General features: G+C 44.8%; 1 protein-coding gene across 1 annotated transcript in view; it reads left to right on the top strand.

Annotated features, from left to right (window-relative positions):
- The window catches only part of RYR3 (ryanodine receptor 3), a 546,114-nt gene that overhangs the window by 433,469 nt on the left and 84,997 nt on the right, over positions 1-27,648 (top strand). The window contains 16 exon segments of the mRNA XM_070468944.1: positions 2,090-2,180; positions 4,048-4,188; positions 5,612-5,775; positions 7,999-8,077; positions 12,101-12,190; positions 13,269-13,415; positions 13,600-13,662; positions 14,829-14,904; positions 15,020-15,143; positions 17,594-17,709; positions 18,233-18,300; positions 19,276-19,397; positions 22,742-22,791; positions 23,168-23,228; positions 25,606-25,844; positions 27,208-27,289. Coding sequence (XP_070325045.1) covers positions 2,090-2,180; positions 4,048-4,188; positions 5,612-5,775; positions 7,999-8,077; positions 12,101-12,190; positions 13,269-13,415; positions 13,600-13,662; positions 14,829-14,904; positions 15,020-15,143; positions 17,594-17,709; positions 18,233-18,300; positions 19,276-19,397; positions 22,742-22,791; positions 23,168-23,228; positions 25,606-25,844; positions 27,208-27,289 — 1,713 coding nt within the window.

Here is a 27,648-nt window from a genome sequence, read left to right as displayed (position 1 = left end):
TGGGACTGGGGCTGCCTAGAAAAAAGCAATTGCTCAGTCAGTTTAGGACATCAAATTAAAAGGCCATCTCACATTTATGTTTCAAGTGTAACGTGGTCCTTCTATTTTAAATGCTTTATTAAAATTAACCTTTATATGCCATCTGTCATCTAAGGCCTATAGACCTCAACTTTTGAGTTGCCCAGAAAGTTTGTTGAAGTTTTCCTGTAAGACATTATGGAAAAACTCAAACATGTTGGCCAACCCAATACTTTTATGGGTCAAGCTGTCATGCACAGTGCTATTTGCCTAGGATGTGGAGTGGAGGGGGTGGGCCATCCACCCAGGCCCCATAAAAGAGGTTTCTCTCTGAGATCCTCTACCAAAATCAGGCTCTTATACTCTGACAGCACTTCATTCATTCCAGTATCAGAACTGTCAGAGAATTAAGCTTATTTGAATGCTGTTGGAAGGGAAACAAAGCTTGGTAAACACACTACAGGCCTCTAGGAATTAATAGGGTGATTAAGGTTTCCATGCCACCACTCCACAAGGAGGAGCAGGAGCCCCATGACTGGTGGATATGGTTGGGCATCTACTTTTCTCCTGAGTAGTGGCCAAGGGAATAAATAGTGAGTCTGCACAGAAATCCTTCCTGTTGGCATTGGTTCTATAATTGGCTGATAGCTACATCCATCACAGCTGTAGGTCTTGTTTGACCTTTTCCTAGGTCTGAACTCACCAGGTATCTTGGGTACCAAACCAAAAGTCCTGTCTCCCAGCATAAGCCTCTTCCTAGTTTTTTGTTGTTTTTTTTTTTTAAGTCATGGCAAGACTGATGTTAGCATATATGTCTTTAAAGAATCAGACCAGACCTTGGGAAAATTAGAATTTTATATCAAACCAAAATTAGAGCTCACAGCCCTATTCCTATATTCCTAGGAGCTTCTCCACTCCTCTTCTTGGCCATCTGAGCTCTAGAAACAGCTGACAAACTGATACTTAACTAGCTTTATTATTTATTAAGTCAGGAGTTAATCGAGTTAGAGATTTATTTTACTCCTTGATTTTATTTGTTAATCTAAGGTGATACTGCTGATTAGGTAAACAGTGTAAAAAGATGATTTTATATGTTTATGATTATTACATTTAGTGACAAGCTTTTACTTGCTATACATCATGATTGATTTTTTCACTCCAGGGATTTTTATTGCAAGGCCAGCTCTAGCAAAGTTTGTGAAACAGATGAACTTTGTTGTCCATCTCCATTCACATCTATCCTCCTTGTTGTGGATGCCTCTGAGGCTATCTTTGTGGCATTTTAACATTCAAGATCAGAGTTATTAACTTTGACTCCTTGTCTCTTAGGCATCTCTGGAAAGGGGCCTGTGAGCTGAACATATGTGCCAAATTGTGTCTGTGTGTATATTTTATCTGGGAAGAATCCAGAGGTTTCACAGAGCAATCTTAAAATAATGGCTAAATCAACATGGTTTATCTCTCCTTTCTCTATCTCAGAATTTACTTGTACCAATACCAAGGCCATGAATGCTTTGATAATTTGATACATTGTTCTCTAATTATTCAATTTTCTTTTTAAAAAAGTTTTTCTTTTCTTCTTCTTCTCTTGAGGACAAACCCTTAACCCAAAGACATGATTTCCCTAATAAGAATTTCAGGTTCAGTAACTCGGAGAGCCCTTCAGATCACCAGTAGGTGTCCTCAGATTCCACCTGTGCAGCTGGTCACCTCGCTTCTTCCTTGGCAGAGTTCGGGAGCATGGTCAGCCTGTAGAGAGAGTTCTAAAATCACCTGGACTTTCTTTCTATTTCTTTGCCCATAGTCAGTGACTGTATTTTGAGTGTCAGAGACCCTAGAACATCCTGTCACATGGTGTTAAGGATCTCAAGCCATGAGCCCCACTCTCTCTCTCTGCATTTTAACTACACTTGATTTTTAAAGTGTTTTACCATCGATTGTGGTTTTATCCACAATCTTGTGATTTAGGAGCTAAGTGTTTTGAAGGTTATTGCTGCTGAGTATTTCTTTCATTCTCTCTCCCTTATTTTTTTTCATTATATCCTTTTGTTTTTCTTATTCTGTATTGCAGTCACTTGAGGCCTTCCATGTTACAGCAACTCCTGCGACGTCTAGTTTTTGATGTGCCACAACTCAATGAATACTGCAAAATGCCTCTTAAGGTAAACCTCTCTACTGTTACAGAAATACAGTCTATGGTGCGGGAAACATGCCTTGTAAAACATGATCTTCACAACTGGGGGAGCAAAATACATCTGAAATGGGTTTTACCCCTTTGAGTTGATAGCAAACTAAACACAACCTCCAAAATCAAGCCCTTTCTTTTCTATGATTTATTTATTTTTAATTGGAGGATAATTGCTTTACAATATTGTGTTGGTTTCTGCCATGCATCAACATGAATTAGTCACAGGCATACGTATGTCCCCTCACTCTTAAACCTCCCACCCCCCTCTCACCCCATCCCACTCCTCCCAGATTCCCTAAAGCACTATGGAAGGCTGTGGAATCTCCGACAACATACAAGCTGTTGTCAACATACAAGCTTCTTGAGTGCAGAGGTTGGAAAGAATAATTCTGCTAGATTCATTAACTGCTCCAATTTGCCTTAATCGATTTCCGCCAATTACTTGTTATTTAGCAGAGGTTAGTGAGGGGACTTAGATCTTTGTACTTTCCTGCCCTAATTAGGTTTTCAGAAGGTTTGTAATCTCAAAAAGCTTTGAAGTCCTGAGATTCTTCCTTTAGGTACAGAAAGTAAAATGTCCCTTTTCTTTTCCATACTATGTTATGCTTCTTTTTTTTCCTTTTGTAACAGATCTTCTTTAAATTTTTTTCACTTCTCTTATTAGTAAAAAGTAAGGCCACAGAGCCCTGTTCTCATCATCTGGTTCCTGATTTTCTCGCAAATTACCAACATTTTATTGCTGGTATGGCGAGCATTCCGGCCTGGGCAAGAAGACTCCAGAATCAGTCACCCACAAGGGCAGTGCTTTTCATCTTATATCTCTGAGGCACCTGCTCTAATTGTATATTCAAAAGGGTCAGCAGTGGCCAGCCATACCTGAAAATTCTGCCTAGTGATTTCAACAGAACTTTCCTTCTTTTCAGAAATAACCTAAGTAAAGATTTCAGGAAGCATGTTACTGGGATAAACAGAATTCCCAGAGGCCTTTAGTCCATCCTCTTGTTCCATCCCAGGTAGAAGACAGCTTGTATGTTGTTAGAGATTCCACAGCTTTCCATGGACTTATTCTTCTGTCTAACCCTAAAACTCTCGTTTTTTTTCCCATAAAGTCCTTTAGATGAAAAACAGTTTTTACAGTTCAGCTTGGCATTGCTTCCTTGGAATACCTGTGCCATCAGCTGAATTCTGGCTCCCAAAGAGACATCATCACTAGCACGCAGCAAGCTCACTTGTACCCCTTGGGTCAGTGGGATTTTTCCTGTGGGATGTGGACCCCACCTGCTAGGATGGGACCTTTGGCAGTGTACGTGTCCCCTCTACTGGCCACGTGGGGAACTGCTGTAACGTGGCTAGACCATCAAAAGGCTCGCGTGAAAGGCAGGGAAGCCAGGGGCAGGAATCAATGTGGAGAAATCGGTGGACCCACAGCCTGCTCCCTGCCCACCCCTCCCCACATCAGCATTACCAGATTTACAAGCAAAGATCTCAGAAGAAATTCTCCCCAGGCCTGACTGGCTGGAACACGAAGACTTCCAAAGGGTAGCATTTTCTTAACTGGAGTAGTAACAGTTCCTCTCCCATTTTATAGGAGCCTCTGGGGGTGACTTGGGAGGCATGAGAGTTAGTGGGGCAGATTCCGTTTGGGCTGAAGCTCGTGAGGCACAAGAGCAGGCCATTCCCAGTGGCGTCGGGGGCCTGTCTGCAGACAGCCTGACTATTTGCGTTGTTGGTTTCACCCTCCTGGGGGGTCTGTGCTGTTTTCTTCTTCCCTGTGTGCTGTCGATGTCTGCGGATCTTCTCTGTCTCACCCCACTGGTGCACGCTTGTTCTCAACCTGCCAGCTTCTGACAAATCACTACGAACAGTGCTGGAAGTATTACTGTCTGCCTTCGGGCTGGGGGAGCTACGGCCTGGCTGTGGAGGAAGAGCTACATCTGACAGAGAAGCTCTTCTGGGGGATTTTTGACTCCCTCTCCCATAAGGTAATGGCAGTGCTCCTGGAACAAAGATGGGGTAAGGGTGGCTGGACCTCGGTGATACGAGCACCTGCACATAAGAATTGCTGATTCCCAGTCACCCTCTGCCACGTGCCTGAAACTGTGCCAAGCACTTTGCAAGCGGATCACATGCATTATCCCAACTACCCTGACCCTCATTTGACACGTGGAAGATCTGTTGGTAACTTGCCAGACTCACAAAGTTAACATGTGGAGAGCTGCTTTCAGAGTAAATCAGAAGAATACCTCCTGGTTCCAGGATTAATGACTTACTTCATCCCCTTCCTTCCCACCGCACCCCCCACCCCTGCCAATGTTATATGGCCCCTGTTGGCCTGCCTTCACCAAGTTCAAGCCTAGAGAAGCCCTAGCATCTGCCCTGAGGTGGGGACGTGGGATTCCCAGGAGACCTTTCAGGGGACGAGCCGTCCAGCCCCTGGGGACTAGGAGCCTGGCAGAGGATTAAGGGCCTCTGCGTGCCCAGCCTTCCTGTGTGGTCTGATTGCAACACGGCCCCAATCTCACATTTGCTCCCCTTCCCTTGACATATATTTAGATTTGTGATGTGACCAGCTTTAGATGAAGTCAGTAACACTCAGGATGGTATGGCCGTAGATGGGTCACCAGCTGTAAAGTTTTCTGGATTTTCATACAGAAGTCGAGAGCAGGTATACGGCTGCAGTCTGGCGTTTGTTGTGTGTATGTGCTCAGTCATGGCCGACTCTTTGAAACCCCATGAACTATACCCACCACGCTCCCCAGTCCATGAAATTCTCCAGGCAAGGATACTGGAGTGAGTTGCCATTCCCTTCTCTAGGGGATCTTCCCAACCCAGGGACCAAACCCCCATTTCTTGCATCTCCTGCATTGGCAGGTGGATTCTTTACCATGGCACCACCCGCAATTAAATGATCTTCACGCCTGCCTTCCTTTGGTCTAGTACAAGCAGATCAAAGGTTGTCCCTCACCCCACTTGTTTCAGCTGAGATTCCTTCCTGGCGAGGTTTAGGAGAGAATGGTGACACCGAGCAATCTGCTGACACTATCAGCGTGTGACCCGCCTTGGCTACTGGGGACCCAGCCACGCTGCTGTACCCCATCCAGGAATAGATATTCCTGCAAGTAACTAATTATGAGATACTGATTTAAACCTTGATATAAGGTTCCTCAACCTACAACAAATGGTGACTTGAAGGCTTTACAGATTGTCGCTTTTCTGTGACAAGAATACCTCCGTTTCCACCAGAATGCATTACAGGTCTTACATGTTCCCCATTGTGGTTAAACTGGGAAAATGCATGTGTTGCTTTGTTGTTTTTTTTTTTTTTCCCAGCCAGTTGGTGAGTGGTTCTGCTGGTGCCTGTGGTTCTGGCATCTGTGCTAACGTGGTCTTTGTCTTTCGCCGCAGAGGTATGACCCAGATCTTTTCCGGATGGCCTTGCCCTGTCTCAGTGCGATAGCGGGGGCCCTGCCACCAGATTATTTAGATACCAGAATCTCAGCCACATTGGAGAAACAGGTCTCAGTGGACGCAGATGGCAACTTTGACCCCAAACCCATCAACACCGTGAAGTGAGTCCAGAGTCACCTCTAAACTGGTCCTCGATTTTACCCCATGGCCAGTGTTTCTCTTTCAGAAAGAAGCCAGAAATTTAAACTTCCTTTCCTTCTCTCCCTTCCCTTCCAACGTTGTTCGTCATGTCCCTTGACACTACAAGTCACATCAGGTGCTGGATTTTGACCTCAACTCCTGAAGGTTTAATCCACCTATATCTGATTATATGTTATATTATTCTATTCTGCACTTCTTTGGGGAGGGTGGAGTTGGTTTATTTATTATAAAAAAATGGATGCTCTCCACATATGTCTCCTGAGGCATTGTAAGCATCCTGACAAATGATGCAATTAATTTATTAATGAGTTTTTTGACAAAATCTTTGCTCTTTGTGAATTAGGCCTGTACAGTCCTAATAGCATCGTACATCAAAGCCCCTCCTTAAATAACACTCAGCTGAACTCCCATAAGGCTTCAGGATGTGAGGGCAGAACAGCATGGGGGGTCGTTTTTTGAGAGACTGGACCTACTCTTTCCCAACGGATGCTGGATCTTTGGAATGACTCTACAATAACTCCTTTTAATTTCTCCCACTGATTCTCCAGCATGCCTCACTGGTGGTTATTAGGCCATGGACAAAGTATTAGACAAGATCTATTCGATTTTGCCTTTGGCAGTTCTGTCCCAATTATGATTATGGGTCATGGGGCATACAGGCTTCATCTCCAGCTGCATTTTCAGTGAAAAGCTCCAAATCTGCTGTGGTATGGGCAGGGAAAAGCAGGCATCCTGTTATGGACCCCTTGGACTTACGTTTTACAGCAGTAGTTCTCAGATGAGAGCCATAGTCTGAGCCCTTCTCTGGAGCTGTCAGCTTTGATAACATATAAAATTCATCTTTGGGAAAACAAATACACTTTCCATCAGCAGAGGCCTTGAGCTGAATGAATGGTGGGAAATAGAATTGAACCTGCTGTAAGAAAGAAGTAAAGGATGTGGTGTACCTTCAGGCTGGCCAAAGGGAAGGCAGGTATTGATTTTGGAGAACTTGGCCCTATGAAAACATCCGTGTGCCAGAGGATGCCAAAAGGTGTGATAACATGGACACTTTTATAAACATCATAAGAAAGTGTGAAACTCCAGCAATTGTGTGCTAATGATGACTTGTTCCATGCTAATTTGAGAACTCTGATTTCTTCAGATAGATTTCTGACATCAGAGATTTTTTGAGTAATATGAATAATGGAGACTAACTCTGACCAAAACTTAAACAGAAATGGACCTTATTGTAAAAAAAAAAAAATACAGGGTCATTATTAAAATCTAGTGAAAGGCTGACTAAGCAGGCCTCAGCAAGGACAGGAACTAAAGCAGAGTGACCACATGGACATTCTCCAGGTGTCCCCATTGAATGCGTCGTCCTGGTCTCACTCAACTCAAGATTCAAATTACAAGTTCTCTGGTGGTCTACTGGTTAGGAATTCTGCCCTTTTACTGCTGTGGCCTGGGGTCAGTACCTGGTGGGGGAACTGAGATCCTACAAACTGCACAGCACAGCCCTCCCCCCCCAAAAAAGATTCAGATTCCAGAGAGAGAGTCCAGTTGGCCTCATCAGAGCCAATCCTCAGTGACAGTTCATATGAGACTACACACAATGCAGGAAGCCTTGCTCCTGAAAGGGAAGCAAAGGTGTCTTACCAACAGAAGGGGTAAAAGCTGTGGGGCTAACAGAAATGACAGGTGTCCACTGGACTGCCGCAATTCTAGCATTTAAGCATGAATCACCAGACCTCAAAAGGTAGACAGACACTATTTTGGAACACTAGGTCCTCTAGCTACCCACTCCTGCCATCCCCCAATTGGAGTTGGGAGACGGCAGAGCAGTGTCTTTGATGAATGCATTCTCGCAATCTGGCCAGGACAGGTCTGGCCCAGGAGCCGAAGTGGTTCTTAGGAGCCGAGGGAACCTGGGGCAGCTGGAGGGAGGGCCGCCTGAGAAGCAGAGGCTGCTGCAGAGATGCCCTCTGATTAGCCGTGGGCGTGTCGGTGACCTGGTCCTGAATACGCCACACCTGGAGCTCGGGAAGGTCGCAGAGTCTGGGGTTCAGCTTCAAATCTGGGTCAGCTGGTTGATCACATCCAACTTCTGTCGGCTGATTGTTAGTTCTGACTATCTTTTTGGCACATCTGGCCGAAGTGCTTGGGGAGGTTGTAAGTTTATTTTTCCCCTCCTTTCACAGTTTCTCCTTGCCTGAAAAATTGGAATACATCGTCACCAAGTATGCTGAGCACTCCCATGATAAATGGGCCTGTGACAAGGTAGGGATTATCATCCAGCCGACAGTTGTCAGGGGGGTAAAAATAACCAGCCCAAGAACGTTAAAGGGTTCAGTCCAGGAAATCTGCCTGATGTGTCTAAGTGACAGACTTGCCATGCCAAGAGCATTCATTATTTTTGAGTGGCCATTTCCCAGGGATGGTGGAAGTCGGAGAAATAGGTGGTGGCAGCTGCTGGTGCGGCTTCTCTTGTCTCTCAAGAAAATGATTGATTCTGGGAGGGCTGCTATCTCTCTTCACGTTGCATTTCCTGGAGTTGGTGCTCAAGCACATGCTTATGTATGTTTGACATAAATGCTTAATGGGGGGCCGGAAGCTTTTATTAAATTTTTTTTTTAATGTAGCATTAGGAAAGGGAAAATTGAATAGAAAGCTTTATTCTCACATTTTGCCAGCAAGCTGAATTTTGGTCTAGGGAGGACACCCGTCTTCCCCTGACAGGCAGTGTTGGAACTTCCAGACTCTCCCTTATTAATAAGCCCGTCCATCTGGTGTTTAAAATTCTTCACCACATGAGGTCAGGCTGCTTAATAAGTTTAATTGCTCTGTCAGCCCTTTAATGCTGGCAGGCAAAAGGAGAGGAATGTGCCAAAGCCATCCTGGAGTCCTGTAGGCAGCCAGTTAAGCACTGGGGCCATTGCTCAGCTGCAGTTTCCAGCCCGAAACGGTGGACCCACCTCCACAGCACGGCCGCAGAAACCACCTCCCTGGTCACACGCTGGATGAGATACAGCTTGACGTCCTGGCTCAGCCTCTCTCATGAGCTGGGCTCAGCTCTGATTCTTTCTTGAGCTACTGTTTGGGGCTTATGACAACAACAATCATTGTATCTGTAGAATGGTCTCATGATTCTAGAACAGAGGTTGGCATGCTTTTCCTATGAAGGGCCAGATAATAACCATTTTAGGATTTGTGGGCCAGACAGTCTCCATTGCAACTACTCCTCTCTGTTGTAGTGGTGCAAAAGCAGCCGTAGACAACATGTAAATGAAGGAGCATGCCTATGTAATACAGTAAAAACTGTATTTCTAAAACAGGGACTCGGCTGGATTTGGCCCAAGGGCTGTCTGTAGCTTGCTGACTGTTGCACTAGAGCATCTGTGTTTTCTCGGCACTCCTTCATACGCCCATCTGGGCAGCTTTGACTTAGGGACACGGACACCTCCGTGAATCATCCAGTGCATCCCTCGGTCACATGCATTTTACCTCTTTAGTCACTCCTGAATTTATATAGTTCTCTCTGTCCAAACCACAGTTTTAGACCAGACTGCACTCATCTTTTGCCCAGACAATGTGATGACCTTTCAACTAGTCTGCCCATGTGCACCTTCTCCAGTCTGCCCTTCATGCTACAGACAAGCAATGGTTGCAGTATGCAGGTTTGGTCCAGTTCCCCCAAACGGATCATGTTCTCCAGGCCAGTCCCATTTCCTTGTTAAAATCCCTTAATAGCTTCTAACTATTTTAATGTAAAAGTGAAAATCCTTTTTGTGGTCTGAGAGACTCTGCCACCATCTCCAGCCTCATATGTCTCCCTTCATCCTCTGCCTTCCAACCACATGCCTTTTATTTAGGCTCATTCCTTCCCTCCCTTCCCTACCCCATCTCTCTCTCACACACACTCACACACACACTCTCTCTCTCACTCTCACTCTCACTCTCACTCACTCACTCTATGTAAGCCTGGATCCACCCTGTCTGAGCCAGGTACCCATCTGTACTCATGTGAAAACACCATTCATCAATTCCTCCTTCAAAATCTGTCCAAGTGTGAATTCCTAGGACGCCTCTTTCCCAGATTCCTTAAATATAGGCCCTCTTAGCACCTTGCTGTTTTCCTTCCCAGTATTTTCAGAGCAGTCTCATATGATTCTATTCATAACAATTATCCATTTATATATACCAGTTATGAGCTATGCATTTACTGGTGTGGTATTTGATGAATCTCTCTTTTCCACTATCCTGGAAGCTTCACATTTGTCCACTGTTGCCAGGTGGGCATTGATAATCTGACAAGGAGAAGAGTATTCTCCCCTGCCTTCAAGGACCCACAGTCTGGGGGGTCCTTGAACTAACTGAACCACCCACTGTCCAGGTTGTGCTATGCTGCGATGGGCATGAGCTCAGGGTGAGAGCATCTGGGAGGAGACCCCAGCCCAGTAGCAGGGGGTCCAGGAATGCTTCCTCGAGCTGACGACATGTACAGTATGTGATAGAAAACATTGTTCAAACATAGGGGAGCAAGTACTGTGTAGGCTGTGGAAGCAGTGGGTGCAGACCCTGAGAGGCAAGAGTGTGTGGTGGCTCTTAAGGAAGTTTGGTTCAACATGATGGGGGTCACAGAGTCGGGCAGGGGAAGAAAGGCAGGACATGGGCCTAAAGGGGCCACCAAGCTCTTCGCTGCAGCCATAGAGGCCAGAAAGAGCTTGGATTTTTACCATGATGGCAGCTGCAAATCAGAAAATTTTAAAGCAGCAGAGTGCCCTGATCAGAGTATTTTATAAAAATCACCTGACGGTTGTACTGAAAATGGAATCCGTGAAAGATGGCAAGAATGGAGGCAGGGAGACCACACAGGAAGCAGTTGCAGTAATCCAGGTGAGAGCTGATAGTTGTTTAGCTGCTAAGTCATGTCTGACTTTTCCAGATTCCATGAACTCTAGCCCATCAGGCTCCTCTGTCCCTGGGATTTCCCAGGCAAGAATCCTAGAGTGGGTTGCCATTTCCTTCTCCAGGGAATCTTCTCAGTCCAGTGATCACAACCACAACTCCTGCATGACAGGCAGATGCTGTACCACTGAGCCACCTGAGAATGCCCAAAGATGGCTTCTTGTTGTTGAGTCGCTAAGTCATGTCTGACTCTTTGTGACCCCGTGGTCTGTAGCCCGCCAGGCTCCTCTGTTCATGGGGTTTCCCAGGCAAGAATACTGGAGTGGGTCGCCATTTCTTCCTCCAGGGAAGAGCAATGGCAGCCTGAGCCAAAGCACTGGCAGGAAAGGGAGGGCGAGGCAGACAACGGTCTAGGAGGTCGAACACATGTCAACAGGTACAGAGAGAAGGGGATGTTGAGGAAGGGTCCCACATTTCTAGCTTGGAAAGTGAGTGTAAGCTGATGCTGTTCGTGGAGATACAGGGAACCCAAGAACAAGAGCCATTTAGAGAAGTGCAGTGCTGGGTTCTCTTTCTGACTTTTGAGAGGTACCTGCAGACATCCAAGCAGAGCTCAGATAGGTGAGGAAGTTGTGGATCTGGACTGAAGATACTGATTTGATATTCATTTACTTATGTACCAGGCCTAGATTATATACCCTCAGGAATAGTGTGTCCTGAGAAGGGACACAAGCTTGAAAAACTCCACATTAACAAGTGGGCAGAAGCAGAGACTGAGAAAGAGCAGCCAGAAGTCTCTGGGCTGTGAGGTTAAGAAAAACAGACTCTGACTTATTTCTGTATCCACAGTGTCTGGGACACAGTCTACAACCTACTGTCGTAGACATTCAACCAGTGTCTGTTGAATGACTTTTGAAATTCGTCAACTTCTATGATTCTAAGAAACATGCTTTGCTACAGTTTTGCTCTGGGGTTGGCGGGCAAGGGGAGCAAACCAAATCAGTTCCCTCCATGCCATGGCCAGTAGGTCCATTTCTTACAAGCATTCTGCCTTGACACCTGTCCTTGCCTGTGATGGTGACACATTGACCTGAAAAGCATTGTTCTTGGGTCTTCTGAAGCATCCTTTCTGTCTGTAGAGAGCCTGAAACACAAACAAGTAAGTGGAGGGGACAGCCACTAAAACAGGAAGAAATAAAAGGAGCAGGGTTCAAAACTCAGGGGGCAGAGAGCCTGACAGCCTTAAAAGATCAATTAGATATTGTGGGGGGAAATTTCCAAGCTCTGTCACATTCCATTATTCTATTTGTTCAATGAAAATAGAAGCTGGGCTGTGGGTCACATAGCAGGGCTCTCAGGGTGCCAAGGATATTTGAACTGAGAACATTTCTACAGAGTCAGAATGGATGGAAATATGGAATTTCCCTGGATGAAAATGTGAAGACCCATCCATTGATCCGGCCTTTCAAGACATTAACCGAGAAGGTAAGGACCACCGAGTGGCCATGCTGGTTTCCCTTCCCCGGGAATTGTATCTGATGGCAGAGGAGCTGAGGGCACATTCACGGTCCAGCTCTTTAGAGACTTTTCAGGATTCGAGACACTCCTCAGGAGATGGCCTATCACCCACGGCCCCAGGACCAGCTTCGAAGAGCCCGTTGGAGAAGGAAACACTGGTCAGCACTCAGAGGCTGGACCAAAATACATTTTGTGGTTCACTTGGCAACTGAAATAGGAAGGGCTTTTGTTAGATTATTGGGAGGATTATTTTGTTGAGATTTTTTTTGGGGGGGAAACATGAATTCAGAATGGAAAGGACTTCCAATCATGAAGGATGAAAGGAATAGAGAAGAGAATCCCCAGGGAAATATGGACAGGTCTCATAGTTTGGTTTGCTTTGTTCATTATGAGATTTGGTTCAGCTTAACTCTGAATTCCTATCTTGCCATCAGTAAGAGTTCTCTGTAAGCTTTAGATTTCCTGTCACAGGTAAAGGATGATATGTATACCTTTATATGCATATTCACTGGCTATAAAATTGTATATGGCTCAAAAGAGAATTGTAAATCTAAGGAAATCTGTTTCCCAAGCTCAGAGGAGAGCTTTGTGCAGACGCATTTTGACATGCGCCATCTTAAACACCTACCAGAGAACGGAAGTCACTCTTGAGAGAAAGGGGCGGGGCCCAGGCGGGTGACGCTTGCGCAGTAAGCGCTGCCTGGAGGAGGCAGAGGGGGCAGTGCTGGAGGGAGTGGGGTGGGCAGAGGGGAGAGGAAGAGATCGTTGTCCTCTTCTTGCTTCTGTTTAACAACAAACTGTGGGAAATGTCTGGCACATTCCCCCTAAAAGCCGGAGACTGTAGCGTCTTTTCATTAAAAACCTCCAAAAGGCTGATGACGTGTTTCAGATGGGATGCTGCAGAGGGTATTTTAACCCAATGAGAGGAAGCTTGAGCCAGTTAGCCCCCTCCGCTGTGGGCTCCAACTTCTCCTCCAGGAGACAGGCCAGCCAGAGTGCGGGGGCCTGTGCCGTACACAGCTCTTCTGCTCCAATCTTCTTCCAGGAGAAGGAAATTTATCGCTGGCCTGCCAGAGAGTCCCTGAAAACCATGCTGGCTGTGGGCTGGTCTGTAGAGAGGACCAAAGAGGGAGAAGCTCTGGTTCAACAGCGGGAAAATGAGAAGCTTCGAAGCGTGTCCCAGGCCAGCCAGGTATGACCATCAGGCCCAAAGGCCAATGCTGGGCCAGTAGAACCCATGGAGAATTTGGGAACGCTCTCCCCAGGTAGCAGAGATAAGGCTCACCATCCATGAGCCCTGGGAATTTGGGGGGACATACCTTTGGCCGCTGACGTTGGGGATGCTGATAAGAATGATTCTGCCTTTACTTCCCTAGGGCAACAGCTACAGTCCTGCCCCTCTGGATCTCTCCAATGTCGTGCTTTCCAGAGAGCTCCAGGTCAGTCTTGATGCCTTCAGAACCAGCGTAACTTACTTCTAAAACCCCTCAAGTACAGGGCATATCAAACTCCAAAGAGTTAAAGAAAAAAACAGAAGGGAGAGAGTGCCTGAAATGTCACTGCTGAAATATCAAAATTAGGGAGGGCTACACGGAGCAGAGGCCACTCATCCGAGACAGTCTCAGCAGAATTGACCAATGGTCAGAGGAGGCGAGGCTTCGTACTTCTTGGGACATTGAAACAGGTCATCATAACTCACTAAGAGGAAGAACAAGCAGCAAGTTCCTGTATCAAAACCCAAAACAGAACTTATAACAGGCAGGAGAAATAACTAGTAACAAAACTAATAACAACTAGGAGAACGCCTATGAGCCACCCAGGGGTGCTGGCCTGGTCACAGTGGGTTTTCCCAACCTTGAGGACAACTGTATATTCCTTGGTGGATTCACTCAAGTTGCCTGTGGTGGTGCAGATGAGTCATCACTGCAAGGTTTCAGGACTTAAAACCAAGAGGATGAGATTAAAAGCCCTAAGTGGCCTCCTCCCATTCCCCCCTTGCGCACACATTGGTGACTGTGACTGAGGCAGCTACTGCTCAGAGCATCCATCAGACCAACCCTTTGTACCTTAGAGAAAGTTTCTTCCCAAAGTATACCCTTCATTCCAGGTCACTATCTCATGAGCCTTTTAAAGATGAGTTCTCTTTGAGAAATCTCATTTTTGCCCCAGTTTTCTCCAACATGTGGCCATTTTTTAGTTCGCTAAGCTAAAGGCTTTTGGGGATTCTAGATTTTTGCTTGACCCCCCACTTACAGCTCCCTTTCTCAGGTCAGCAGTAAGACACTCAACTCCTGTGACAAATGAAATGCCACCAGCATGTAGTTTGCAGTGGAAATTTGTGTTCTCTCAGAAATGCATCAAACTGCCAAGATAATAAGTTACCAGGGAAGGACCAAATTAGAAATTGTTTTCTGTGTGTATGAGAAGGTAGAAAACTAATGAGGTGCATAAACACAGACTAATTAATGACAGGAGACACTCAGCAATGTGCAGTTAGCATTTGGTGGTGTTCTGTTTCCAAGGCTGCCTGAAATAGTCTGGCAGATATGAACCCATTTTTCTTGCTTGCTTTCTCTCTGACCGTCGTCTCCCTGGTGGGATCCAGGGGATGGTGGAGGTGGTAGCTGAGAACTATCATAATATCTGGGCCAAGAAGAAGAAGTTGGAGCTGGAGAGCAAAGGTGAGCTAGGTTCACAGCGTCCCCCACAGAAGGTGAGCCGGGGGGTAGGTGTGTTTTCCCAAAAGTGCAAAGAAAGAGCCAAATATTTTGTCATCTCTCACTTTACTGAACCCAGGTGGAGGCAGTCACCCTCTTTTGGTACCCTATGATACCTTGACTGCCAAGGAAAAGTTCAGAGACCGAGAGAAGGCCCAGGACCTGTTTAAGTTCCTCCAAGTAAATGGCATTGTGGTTTCCAGGTAAGTCGTCTTCCAGGTGATGTTAGTGGGACAGGAACAGGCTGGTGTGGTCTCTCCTGCTCTAGATATTTAATCACCTGTCTGCATAACAGATCAGAGTAAGGACAGCAGGTGGGTCTTTTGAAGTAGGTAAATGTTTTGGAGCGTGAAGCCCTCTCTTCTGTCATAAATAAGACTGGTCAATGTCAATTTCTAAAAAAAAAAAAAATCAAAGAATCTAGCAAAGAATCATGACAAATTATACATACATACCTTAAACATTTAATTTTAACTTAAAACATACAAATATGCATTCATTCACAAAGCTTGTACTGTAGGCCCCAGACCTTATTTTAGTTTGTTGTTTTATTGATTGGAATTATAAAGCACATCCATAATGCATCCTCAAACATCTGAAACTTGGGCTTCCCTAAAGAGCGGTGAGAATTAAGGCACATACAAAACACTGTAAGTGCAGCATTCTAGGGTGGGCTTGTTTTTTTTCCCCCAATTTTCTCTCTGTATTTTACAGTTTTCTTACATCTAGTTCAAAACCTCTGTATTTGAAAACTTACAATTGCAGGTCTTTGTAAAACATGCAGCCTAGTTCTCACAGAATCACCAGTGCTCTTCACACGTGTATTTTAATGTTTTCTATGGTATTTAATAAAATGCCATAAGAGCAATAGAGACCATGAGTGACAACCCTCAAAAAATGACTCGGCTCCTGGGGAGACTGGATGAACCATGATTTCTGAAGACTTTATCTCAAGCTAATGTTGATCAGAATCATCTAGATGAAGGTTTTAGATGAGGATGGTCTGGGCTGCTTAAGTCTTAAAGTTAGAATCTGTTTTCCTGCTGGTCAGGTATCAGCAGTTGGCTGTGCTTGCCAAGTCCTTTGTAGAATGAAAAATAAGCAAGTGTCCCATCCTGATAAGCCATTTCTCCTAAAATGTCTGCCGAGCCAGCTGCTGTTTCTTCTTTTGGTTTCCTGCAGAATTTTTGCCACTGAATGACAGAAACCCAAATAAAATTCTAGACAAATATTTCTATTGTAGCTCATATGAAAAAATAACAAAACGTATTTGCTGTATTGTTGAGTAGGAAAGGTCAGGCAGCAGGGGACAGTCCCTGGGGGAGCCTTTGAGAAAAACTCCCATCATCATTTTAATCCTGTTCTTAATGCTACGATGCATGCAGACTGTGGTTTGCCAATAAATAACTCGCTCACAGAAATGAAAAATTCCTCTTTATGATAAGAAGGAAATCTAGGAAACAGGGAGGAAAAGGAAAAGATCACTGAATTCAGCAAACATATCCCCTTAGCGGCTTACCCTGTGCCAGAACCTGTGATGGGCACTTGAATATACCAATAAGGAGGCGACATCATATCACCAAGAACCCCTTAGTTCCTGCTGCCCATGCCTCAAATCTACCCCATCCTCAGCTTCCTCATCACCTGATGACAGCCCTTCTTCCGAGTGCTCAAGCCAAAAATCTTGTCTCTTCTCTTTTTCCTTCAATTAGCATCCACTTCTTTAGGAAATCCTGATGGTTCTCCCTATAAGATACCCAGAATCTGGCCACTTCTCGCCTTCATGCTGTCACTATCATTGCTGAAAGGGCTTCCTTCCCACACTCCATATTTCAACCTTTGGCCTCAACAGTCAACTTTAAACCTAGCAACTAGAGTACTCCTGTTACAATGTAGATCATATCATGTCATTCCTCTATTCAAAACTTTCAATAGCTTCCCATCTCAAAGCAAAAGCAAAATGCTAAGGACAGCCCATGGCATCCTAATGATTGAGCCCATTGTCCACCCCACACCCCTCTGAACTACTCACTTTCATTCCATCCACATTGGCTTCACTCACCATGCTTGCTCCCACCTCAGGACCTTTGCACCCTCGCTCCTGATGCTTGAAAGCTTTCTCTCCTGATGTCTGTATGTCTTTACCTTCCCATGTCATCCTTCCAATAAGCCCAGCACTAATTTAACAACAGTCTGCTCACCCCCCCCCCCCCACTTCAGGTACTCTTGGACCCTTCATCCTTTAACTTTAGTTTTTCTTGTATTCACAAAGTTTATTAACTTGTAGCACTGCATACACTTTATGTCTTGTTTTATGCAGTGTTCATGTCTGTTCATAGCTGGCATGTAAGTTCCATGAACACAGGGGATTCTTGTATGCATCTCTGCTTTAGTCCCATTTCCGCATTTGTTGAATGAATGATGCAGATCTTTCTGAAGAGTCTTTTCAGAAATTATCATAGCTCAGATGTTGCATACTCAGGGAGGCAGGTTCCAAGTTCAAGGGGAAATGAGTCAGATGGTGAGTCAGATCACTAAGCCAGAAAAACCATTAACATTTGGAAAACAGAGCTGACACAGGGAAAATTGCTGGTGCATTGAAGTCACATCGTTGTCTCTGTTCCCCCCTGGGGTTTACCCATTTCCAACCTAGAGGTGTGAAGGATATGGAGCTGGATGCCTCCTCCATGGAAAAGAGGTTTGCCTATAAGTTTTTGAAGAAGGTTCTGAAATATGTTGATTCGGCTCAAGAGTTTATTGCCCATTTGGGTAAGTATAGTTGTGAAATATCACAAAAATGTGTGCTTCTCCTAATAGCAAAAAGAATTCAATATTCATTTTTCAAGGAAGAATGTTTTCATGCCATAGTTGTTCATGATTCATTTAGGCATGTGGTTTGGGGAAGGACACAGTGACTGAGATATTCCCACACACACACCCCACTTTTTAAAAAATCAGCTTTGTCTTTGGTTTTCCTTCTGGATTTGATTGAATCATTTGTCATTTTTAATATAACTCATCCTATTCTAAGTGCTCCACCTTTTTGCTTTGTGGCTCTGAGATTATGACTTAAGCTCTCATCACTAAGATGGTGAAATGGGTGGTGATACTCTAGAGAATTGACACAAAAAATAATCAGCTCTCACAATTGCCAAGTACTTTGTAAAATATTAGATATTTTATAAAAATCAAATGGCCTTTTCATGATGAAAAGCTGCTCTGTCTCTAAAATGCTGTGACTGTGTTTGTTTTCTTTGCTCTGGCCAACTTTGTGTCACTTTTATCTGTGTAGAAGCCATTGTCAGCAGCGGGAAAAATGAAAAGTCTCCCCATGACCAAGAGATCAAATTCTTTGCCAAAGTAAGTGACCCTGTGCATTTAGCTAGATTACTTTCTCCTTGGCAGCCACACAAATTAGGGTACAAGTTACGCAGGTTCAACAAAGATACTCAAAACTCCAGTAATGGCTTTGATCATACAGAAGTGTTTGTTGTGGAACAGTCCTGAGGCAGGTTGGTGGTCCGAGGTGGTAGGCAGCCTGCTTTGCTACATGCCATCGCCCAGGGACTCAGGTTCTTCCTCCCATGATGTTCTTCCATCTCCTAGAATGTGATCCCTGACAATTTGGTCCAAACAGACACAACTGTACCACATCTGTGAGACAGGGGGAAAGGAGAGGGGAAGGAAAGCTGCTGTTTTATTACACTTCTATCCCAGCAGCTAGAACATAATCATTTTAGACTCAGCTAGCTGCAAGGGAGGCAGGTAATGCGTTTTCTAGCTGGGTGACCCCATTCCCAGCTAAATTACACGAGTTTCTACAGCTAAGAGAAGGAATAGGAGAGTGAACATGGAGGCCAGTGAACTGTCTCAGCCACATAGCCCTAGGCAAAGGACTAAATACAAGTAAGGACTTGAGGTCGCCACGCCCTGAGAAGCAGAGCCAGGATGCTCCAGGCTAGTGGTGCTAGCCCATTCCTCAAGTATGCTGTTGAATGCCATGCCCAAGAAGCCACATCGGAGTGCAGGCTAAGTACAGGACATGCCTGAAAGTGTTGGCTCAGGGCCCCATGTGCTCTTCTTTGGGTGCTTAGTATCTTGCTGTGTCACTTTACATGTACCCAAGGCCTCTGGTTACAGGAATAGGAAAAGAAAATGTGTTGGAAACAGAGATCCACAGGATAGTGTTTCCTGGAAATTCCAGGACCAGTGTTCAGAGGCTTTTTGCTCACTGAGAAGGAACTTTTTCAAAGGAACCAGAGGAAGGACTTTTGCCAGCTTCATAGAAGTTTGTCTCTAGTGGATCTTTCAGTTCGTCTCTGGTGTATCTTTCAGGTTCTCCTGCCGCTGGTTGACCAGTACTTCACCAATCATCGCCTTTACTTCCTGTCCTCACCTCTGAAGCCTCTCAGCAGCAGTGGGTATGCCTCCCATAAGGAGAAAGAAATGGTGGCCAGGTGAGTCTGGTGGCAGAAGAGAAGGTCATGGTGCTGATGTGATTTCCATGAAACCCCAGATTCCTGGAACTTAAATGGTGACTCTTTTGAAGAAATGAACTGTGGCCTGACAATTGGCAGCTCAGAGGTTTTCGTTAACACCTTTTTTCTGAAAGTGCCTTTATTCACGCTTACCCGTGTATTATTTTGGCAGCCAAGAGAAGTGTACTCTTTGTGGGTGTCAGTAGGATTAGGGGGTAGATTTATATAATCAGGTCAACTTCCATCCTGAAATATATTTAGAAAAAGGCAAAGGTAATTCTGAAGCTTGGGAAAAGCAAACACACAACATTGAGAAGAAACAGATTAACACTGTTTTCAATCCCATTCTTATCAGGTTTTTAAAGATTAAGTTGCTTTTAAAGAATCAGATTTTACAAGTCCTGGTATGGATAATCTGAGATTTGAAATCTAGGGTGGCATAATTCAATTTAAATTCCTAACAGGAAACAAGTTTGAATCAAAAGTGTCAGCTTGCCTTCTCGTTCCACTAGGTGTGACATGGGGGTGTCTCAGCAGAGCTGAGAACAAAGCGGGGTGCTTCATGGTCAGGCTATGGGGTGGATCCCACTATGCCTCAGGTTCTCTCTGTATTTGATTTATGAGTGACAAGAGGATGGGTTAGATTTCTAAACAGCAGAGAGTTAAGGACTGCAATGAAAGTAGTCTATTCACCCTTTCCCTAGCATCCATTGATGGTGAAGAGTGTACTTTATATTTTATAAGGACCTAGCCATTGACTATCTTGGGAGGATTGTCTCAGCAGTGAGCTCAGTTTTTCATATGCACAAATAATTGCCCACTTGTGGAAGTATCACTGTGAAACAGCACAGTGCTTTAATTTCTAAGAACCACCCAGGTATTGTCTCCATTTTGCAGACGAGGAAACTGAGGTTTGAGCAGATTCCTTCCAGTGCCTACAGTGACCCCAGATAATAAGTGAGAGCAAGAATGAAAGCCCACCCCTCTTTATCCAGATCAAGGGCCATTTTCTCTGTACTGAAATTACTTCATTTACTGATATTTGTTAAACAGGGAGAAGCCCATGCTGTCAAAATGAGATGCACTTACAACCAGTTACCAACCTAAGATTTCCTAGATATTTCCACAATGCACTAGTGTATTTTGTAAGAAGGAAAATGAGGTGCCAAGTGAGATATTCAGATAAGCCAACAGAGGGCAGGTGTGTCTGTTCTCTTCATCTATTTTTCTTAGATTATTAATTCATGGAAATGTAACATTTGTTCAGCCAGGCACCATTTGTCATGGCTGGAATACAACCTGGAGCTGATCAGCCTTGCAAATAGCTTTCAGATCCGTCAGCAGCCCTGCTGCCCTCCCACAGCCGTGGTCGTGTTGGCACTGAACACGCTCCTGCTTGCAGACCCCTCTGGTCTGCAGCCTTCACCCGGGCCCCACCTCTTCTGCATCTGATGCCACATGTCAGCGCTCTCCAGAGTCTCTCCCTGGGGATCTCTTTATCAGCTTCTGACTCTGAGATGAGAGTGAGGTGCCTGGGCATGCTGTACCTCATAACTCTGGGGAAAGAACAGTGCTTCTGCTTAAATGGTGGGCCCCACAGGTGACCAAAAAAAGGGCCTTTGGAAATTTCAGCCCCTGGCCTTGGTGTGCCTGAGAGCACTTCTGACAGCAAGGGGAGCCATGTTTGTATCAGAATCAAACAACCCAAGGATCAGCTTTAGCTCTAAAAAGTGTTGTTTGTACAGAGTGGGTCCACTTGGAAGCATTTTGCCAGAAATAACTGAGTTTATCAGCCCCTAATTCTGCAGACTAAGAGGGTCATGTGATGAGTCTCTGCCTACAGATGAGAAATCTAAAGCACAGAGCAGTGAGGTGGCTTCATCACGACAGCCAGCTAGTCCTGGCAGACAGACAGGACTCATATTCCTCTGGGATCCCCGCCAACTCCATGAGTTTTCATCAGATACTTAACTCAGAAAAAAAAAAAAAAAAAAACACCCTGGGAAGAGAGAAAAGGCCCCAGTCCATATTTAATTTCATACTTGCTGCCTGCCAAGTTTCTGTTAACTTATTCTGAGCTCTCCTAAGCTCGAGGCCAGGGTTTCCAACTTATTTCCACTGCAAAAACAAATGACTAACCAGGAGAGACTTTGGCTCTGGTTTCCAGTAGACAGCCCAGAAAGGCTCAGGGCATTTACTGAGAACCATTTAGAAGTGAATAAGTTTTCATCCCCACCAACACGTAGATGGATTTCTTCTTCCTTTGACCTTCCCACAAAGACTTCTGCCCTGTGTTAGAGCATGAGTTCTAAAACCATGGGAAGGACTTCAACTGGATCTCATCTGAGAATCCCACAGCCTGTGCAGAGTGATTTTATTCTACGTTCCCTCTTCCTGTTCCTCCAGGAAGGACTGCTCTCTGAAAGGGTTGCTGAGTTCTTGTCTAGCTGTACCAATGTCAAATAATGTCAGCATCCTCAGCAGTCTCCTCCAGCAACACAGGTCAAATGATAGCCATAGTGCCCTGGGGGGTGGGGGGTGGGGGGGCATCAGGAGAGTGTTCCAAATGCACCTGTGGGCTCTTTGCTGACTGCACAAGGCCCTCTTTTAGGCACTGTAAAAATAAAAGCATAAGACACAACTGGACTCCAACAGGTTCCATAGTAGAAAATATGGGTAAGAGCATGGAATAGGGTCAAAAAACACAAAAGCATGGCAGGTGGGATTTCCTAGCTTCAAAGACGTGGATCAGACAGCAGTGAAGCCTGTAGGCTAATGGACATGACAGAGAGAAGCCATTCCTTGAAATGTTTCTGGCGTAATACAGTATTGCCCATACCTGAATCTTTAACTTTATTCCAATCCCGCCATCTTGCCCACCTCCCAACTAAGGCCTCATACCCCTCACCCGGTGAAGACGATAAAAATGGCTTATAATCCATTGCAACAATGGAAAAATCTTTCCAGAATCCTCGTTTATCCGTGGATGTTATCCAAATGAATGTTTTTAGTACTCTATAACAAGAGATGATTTGCAACAGCTGGCTCATTGCAAAATACTGTAGCTGTTGCAGAAGGATTGTTTTCTGTAACATTGTAGATGCCCGCAGCGTACCTTTCATGATTCTCCAATGAGACAGGGGGAACCGCACGTTTTCCTAGTGCAGTCCAGAGGACCCTTTGAGGGAACACCATCCGTCTTCCTGGGCCGGGGGGCATTCTGTGCACTTTGTTTTGCCATATGGGGGGGCCGAGGGATGAGGTTTAAACGGGTCTGCCTTGGATCTCTGTCCCTTTCCCACTTCCATTTTTTTCTGCTTTAGCCTCTTCTGCAAACTCGCTGCTCTGGTTCGACACAGGATTTCCCTCTTCGGTAAGAGAAGTGTTGGTAAAGGCTGCACATCCTGTGACTACCCCGAACCCATGTCCTGCAGACAACCTGAGCCTTAGGACTAAGGTGTCACCTAAATTTGCCATAGAAAATTGGGCTGAAGCATGATAAATGACCTCTGTACCCCCAAACAGCTTAGATTTTCCATGCCAATGAATGTTTTAAGCTTTGCCTCTAACATCCATCACAAAGCCATGTGTCAGGCCGGAGATAAATGCCTTGGCCCAAAACAGAGCCCTGGCACTTTGCGTGTTGGTGGTTAATTATGCTGGGCTGTGGCTTGTGCATATTGAGAAGATTGGGTTTAAATGACAGGCTGAATGGCCTGGGGAGTCACAGGTGATATTTTTGATTTTAGGGAGTGATTCTGTGACAATGGTGAGCTGTCTTCACATCTTAGCTCAGACACTTGACACGAGGTAAGTGTGCCCGGCGTTTTCCCGGAGTTTCTCAGGACACCCCCTCTGACGCTTTCTTTCCACTTATTATTGTACGGAAGAGGAGACGTGCCACCACTCTGCAGGAGCCAGGAAGGGAAGGGAAGACAGGGAAAAGGTGGAAATCACCCCGATGTCAGCACACTGTTCCTCAGCTCATGGTGGAGAGCCACTGTCTTGGCAGATACTGAATGCTGAAAGCTGAGCGTTTGATCAGTTCTTGTCTTCTCTGATTGAGAAGTTCATCTTTCAGAAGATAAGACAGATAACGTGGCAAAATACCACTTTGTACCTAATTCTCCACAGAAAAAGAAAAAACTATCTGATGGGTGGTGAGGCCGTAAGGGAGAGGCCTCTCCCTGGCAGAGGGACTCATAGCACTCTGAGTTCAAAATGGCCAAGGAGGGGACGTGATTACCAAAAGATCAAAGACAGAGATAGATTCCGGCCTGAGGGTGGCCTGAGGGTCTGGTAGGAAAGATGGCTGAACAAGAAAGGAAGTCTTCCTTCCTTTCACATATTGGATTGGCCAGAAAGTTTGAGTTTTTTTGTAAGATGGTATGGATAACATCTATGTATATAATATCAGATATATGCGTGTGTGTATGTGTACATATATTATGGTAGTATAAAGTATTTGATGAGATTAAAAGAGAGGCAGTGCAAAGAACTGGAGGGAGCTTTCTTTAACAGACTCATTAAGCAGGGCAAAGTCGAGAGAACATGCTTCCCAAAACCCAAGGCAGAAGAAAGGCAACAACCTAAAAGAGTGGCCAGATGATGAAAACCTCTATAAACTAAAAATGGTTTAAAAAAAAAAGTTAAGGGCAATTGAAGGGGATTTTCAGGTTTCTGAGAGAAACATGTTGTAGAGGTAGTAAATCTCTTAAAACTCTTGGGCGTGTTCAGTTGTATCCAACTCTTTGTAACCCCATGGACTGTAGCCCGCCAGGCTTCTCTGTCCACGAGATTTCTCAGGCAAGAAGAGTAGAGTGGGTTGCCCATTCCTACTTCAGGGAATCTTCCCAACCGAACCCATGTCTCTTGCATCTCCAGCATTGGCAGACGGGTTCCTTACCAGTGCACCACCCAGGAGGCCCAAAAGTACTAATACAGAACAAAATTTGCAGGATCAGACCAAAGCATTCCAGGGGTGCAGTTGTGATGAGGAATCTTTATTCCCCAAACTTGCAAAATGCCTCAAGAGCAGGTTTTCTTCGCAAAACTAAACAGAACACAAGTCAGTGTGTTGCATAGTCATTCCTGAGAAAATCTGAGGGAAATGGTTAGGATAGGAGCAAGCCTCACTGACTTTATTTCCTTGTTTTTATGTTTCTTATTGGCTAGATGATTATCGTGAAAATGCTGTAGATGAAAAGCATCTGGCCTTGTAGCAAGCCTGTCATAATCTTGTGAATAAGATGTAGAAATACAGAAAATAAAAGATAGCTGATAGGCTTTGTTCCAGTTCTGAGTTTTATAAGATAGTTTTAAGGGAAAGCCCCAGATACCCATAGCTAATCTCCATTCCCACATGGTTACGTCAGTGGTCTGAGTAAGCTGTTTTAAATGGAACTGACTCTTCTTCCCTCCCCTTCTCCAAGCTGGGACATCCCTGCAAAGTGATAGAAACCTAAGCTTCAGTTGACTTAATTCTTTGTCCTCTTTCTCTAAGAGGTCCTGCATCACAGGAGAGCTAGTATGTCTAACTAGTCATTATAAAGGTTGCTGAGCCCATGGGGAGCTGAAGAAAAGTTCCCTCTCTGTCCTTTTTAATTAGGTATTTCCAGAAGAATGTAGCCAGCTGCAATATTATATAGATAGCAGGTGACCAATATCAATTTCTCTCTAAGTCGTCCTGTCCATTCCCTAAGAATTGAGCAGTGTGTAAATGTAAAGTGTAGACAGCAACCCAGAGCAGTACTACCAGTATATGTGTATGTACTCAGTCATTTCCAACTCTTTGTGACCCTGTGGACTGTAAGCTGCCAGGCTCCTCTGTCCATAGGATTTTCCAGGCAAGAATATTGGAGTGGGTTGCCATTTCCTCCTCCAGAGGATCTTCCCAACGCTGGGATTGCATCTCTTGCATCTCCTGCATTGGCATGTGGATTCTTTGCCACCGTGCCACGTGGGAGTCCCAAGAGTTGAGCAGTCATGCCCTCAAATCAAGCATGCCTTCCAGTTGCTGGCCCATGCTTCAGGATTCTGTGATCCCAGTTTCTTTTTGGATGCTAATAATTACTGCAGCGATAGGGGTGTCAGATGCCCGGGTTGCACTGAAAGTTCCCAAACTCAAGAAGGCAGTTGGCCAAAGGTTCAGGTTATGCTTCTGATTTTGAACATTGTTTGCTTACAGGACGGTCATGAAGTCAGGCTCAGAGCTGGTGAAAGCCGGGTTACGGGCGTTCTTTGAAAATGCAGCGGAAGACTTAGAGAAGACTTTGGAAAACCTGAAGCTCGGCAAGTTTACCCATTCCAGAACGCAGATCAAAGGCGTCTCTCAAAATATTAACTACACCACGGTGGCTCTGCTCCCCATCTTGACATCCATCTTTGAGCATGTGGCTCAGCATCAGTTTGGGGTGGACTTACTCTGTGAGTTGGCCTGCCATCTGTCATGGATTCATGTGTACCCAGCTGCAGATCCTTAAGAAGTGTGTGGTTTATTCCCTTAGGCTGACCTTCAGGGCAGAGTAGAGACAACCTTTCCACACTTTTTCCTTCTTAATTAAAAAAAAAAAAAAAGAGTAGACTCTTGGAGGGCAAGTAATCCCCAAATTTCAGTTTATAAATATTTCACCTTTTCCCACTGCTACTCAGGACCAGAGTCTTCTACCCACTGCTTTCAGTCTCAGCCATTGTGTTCTCTCTTAATTTGAAAAGGTTATCTGTGAAATCTGTTGAGAGATACAGGTTTGCTCCCAGACACCAGTTTTCCTATTAAGAAGCTTTAATTTATTCACTGTATATCAGGAGCAAAGGAAAGCTGCTAACATCCCAGTATCTGAGCCTCCAGAAGAAAGACTGTAATTGATTGGTTTTAGTTTGCGTTTAGTACCATGTTCAGTCCTCTTATTCTGCCACCAAGCTTCAATTTCACACTGTAAATGGTGGCACGTGATTGAATTAGTTTAACCAATGGCCAATAGCTAAGTCTGTGTCTTCCATAGCCCTCATTAGTGAAAATCAGTTATTTCCGTGGGGTTAGGGGGAGAAGTAGGGGAACATCCAAACTCATTATTCTGTGTCATGGAAACAACACACTTTCTTGTTGAAAAATAAAAAATTAAACTCGTTCTTTGTGTTCAATTAGTTCCAGCCTTATTGTGAGTTCCATACATTAATAGAGGCACGTCGCCTGCCCATTAAATTCTGAGTGCCTAAGCGAAAGATGCCCTTACCTTGAGAAACATGGTAAAATCATAATACAGGTGAATTACCTTTTGAAAAACATCTATCAGAGAAGCTGGGACAGGTGGACATGAGGTATTTTGCTCTGTCTTGGAAGAGGTAGGGACTTTGTACACGTCTCCCCTGGAAAAGGAACAAAAAGCTCACTCAAGCTTCAGATTCCTTACATTCTTCCTTTCAAAAAAAAGGAAATAGTGCTTTGGATAAAATTTGATTGCAGTCTCCCTCTATTGGAGGGGAAAAAAATGGAAGGACTCACTGGTCAAATGATTCCTTTCCCTGAGAAACTCTGTGATCTGTATCTGGGGTTCCACAAAAGACCTGGGATGGCACAATGAAGGGCGTTTTCCTTTTGATGTTTTCTCTTCCAGCTCAGCAACTGGCATTTGAAAAGAGAGGGGCTCTCTTTGTTAAAAAGAAAGAAAGTGAGATCTTTGGCTCTTGGGTGAAGCCATCCTGTTTTCTGTTTGCAGACCCTTGCTGTGTGCGGGAGGTGGACCTCTGGGGTTGATGCACGAGAATGACAGTTCTTGTTTGTTCTTTTCAGTGGGTGACGTGCAGATTTCATGCTACCATATACTGTGCAGTCTCTACTCCCTCGGGACGGGAAAGAACATCTATGTTGAAAGGTAATGAGTGAACAAAAGAGGCTAACACGTTCGGGCTGAAGGTATATTACTGAGGTCTTTAAACACTTAACTGTAGCATCTTTCCAATCCAGCAGAAGCAAAATGCTCACTGAAATGGCTTAGTGATTTTGAGCCTCGGGTATGAAATGTTTATGGCAGTATTTAGAAGTGTTAATGAGGCTTCTAAGATGTATGACTTCCGTGGAGATAGCTGGAGAATGTACGTGGCTTGAGGAGCAATATAGCCAAACTAAATCATATGCTAGTGGCCAAAAAATGTCGAAGAAATGTCTCTTTCTTTATGATCACAGCTTTCAGAGAGCTTCCAGAGTTCCTGTGGTTAAAGCTTTCTGAGAAGC

The sequence above is a fragment of the Odocoileus virginianus genome, chromosome 6 (genome assembly GCF_023699985.2).
Source record: "Odocoileus virginianus isolate 20LAN1187 ecotype Illinois chromosome 6, Ovbor_1.2, whole genome shotgun sequence".
In the NCBI taxonomy this organism is placed as follows: Eukaryota; Metazoa; Chordata; class Mammalia; order Artiodactyla; family Cervidae; genus Odocoileus; species Odocoileus virginianus.
This window is presented reverse-complemented; position numbering and strand designations above follow the sequence as displayed.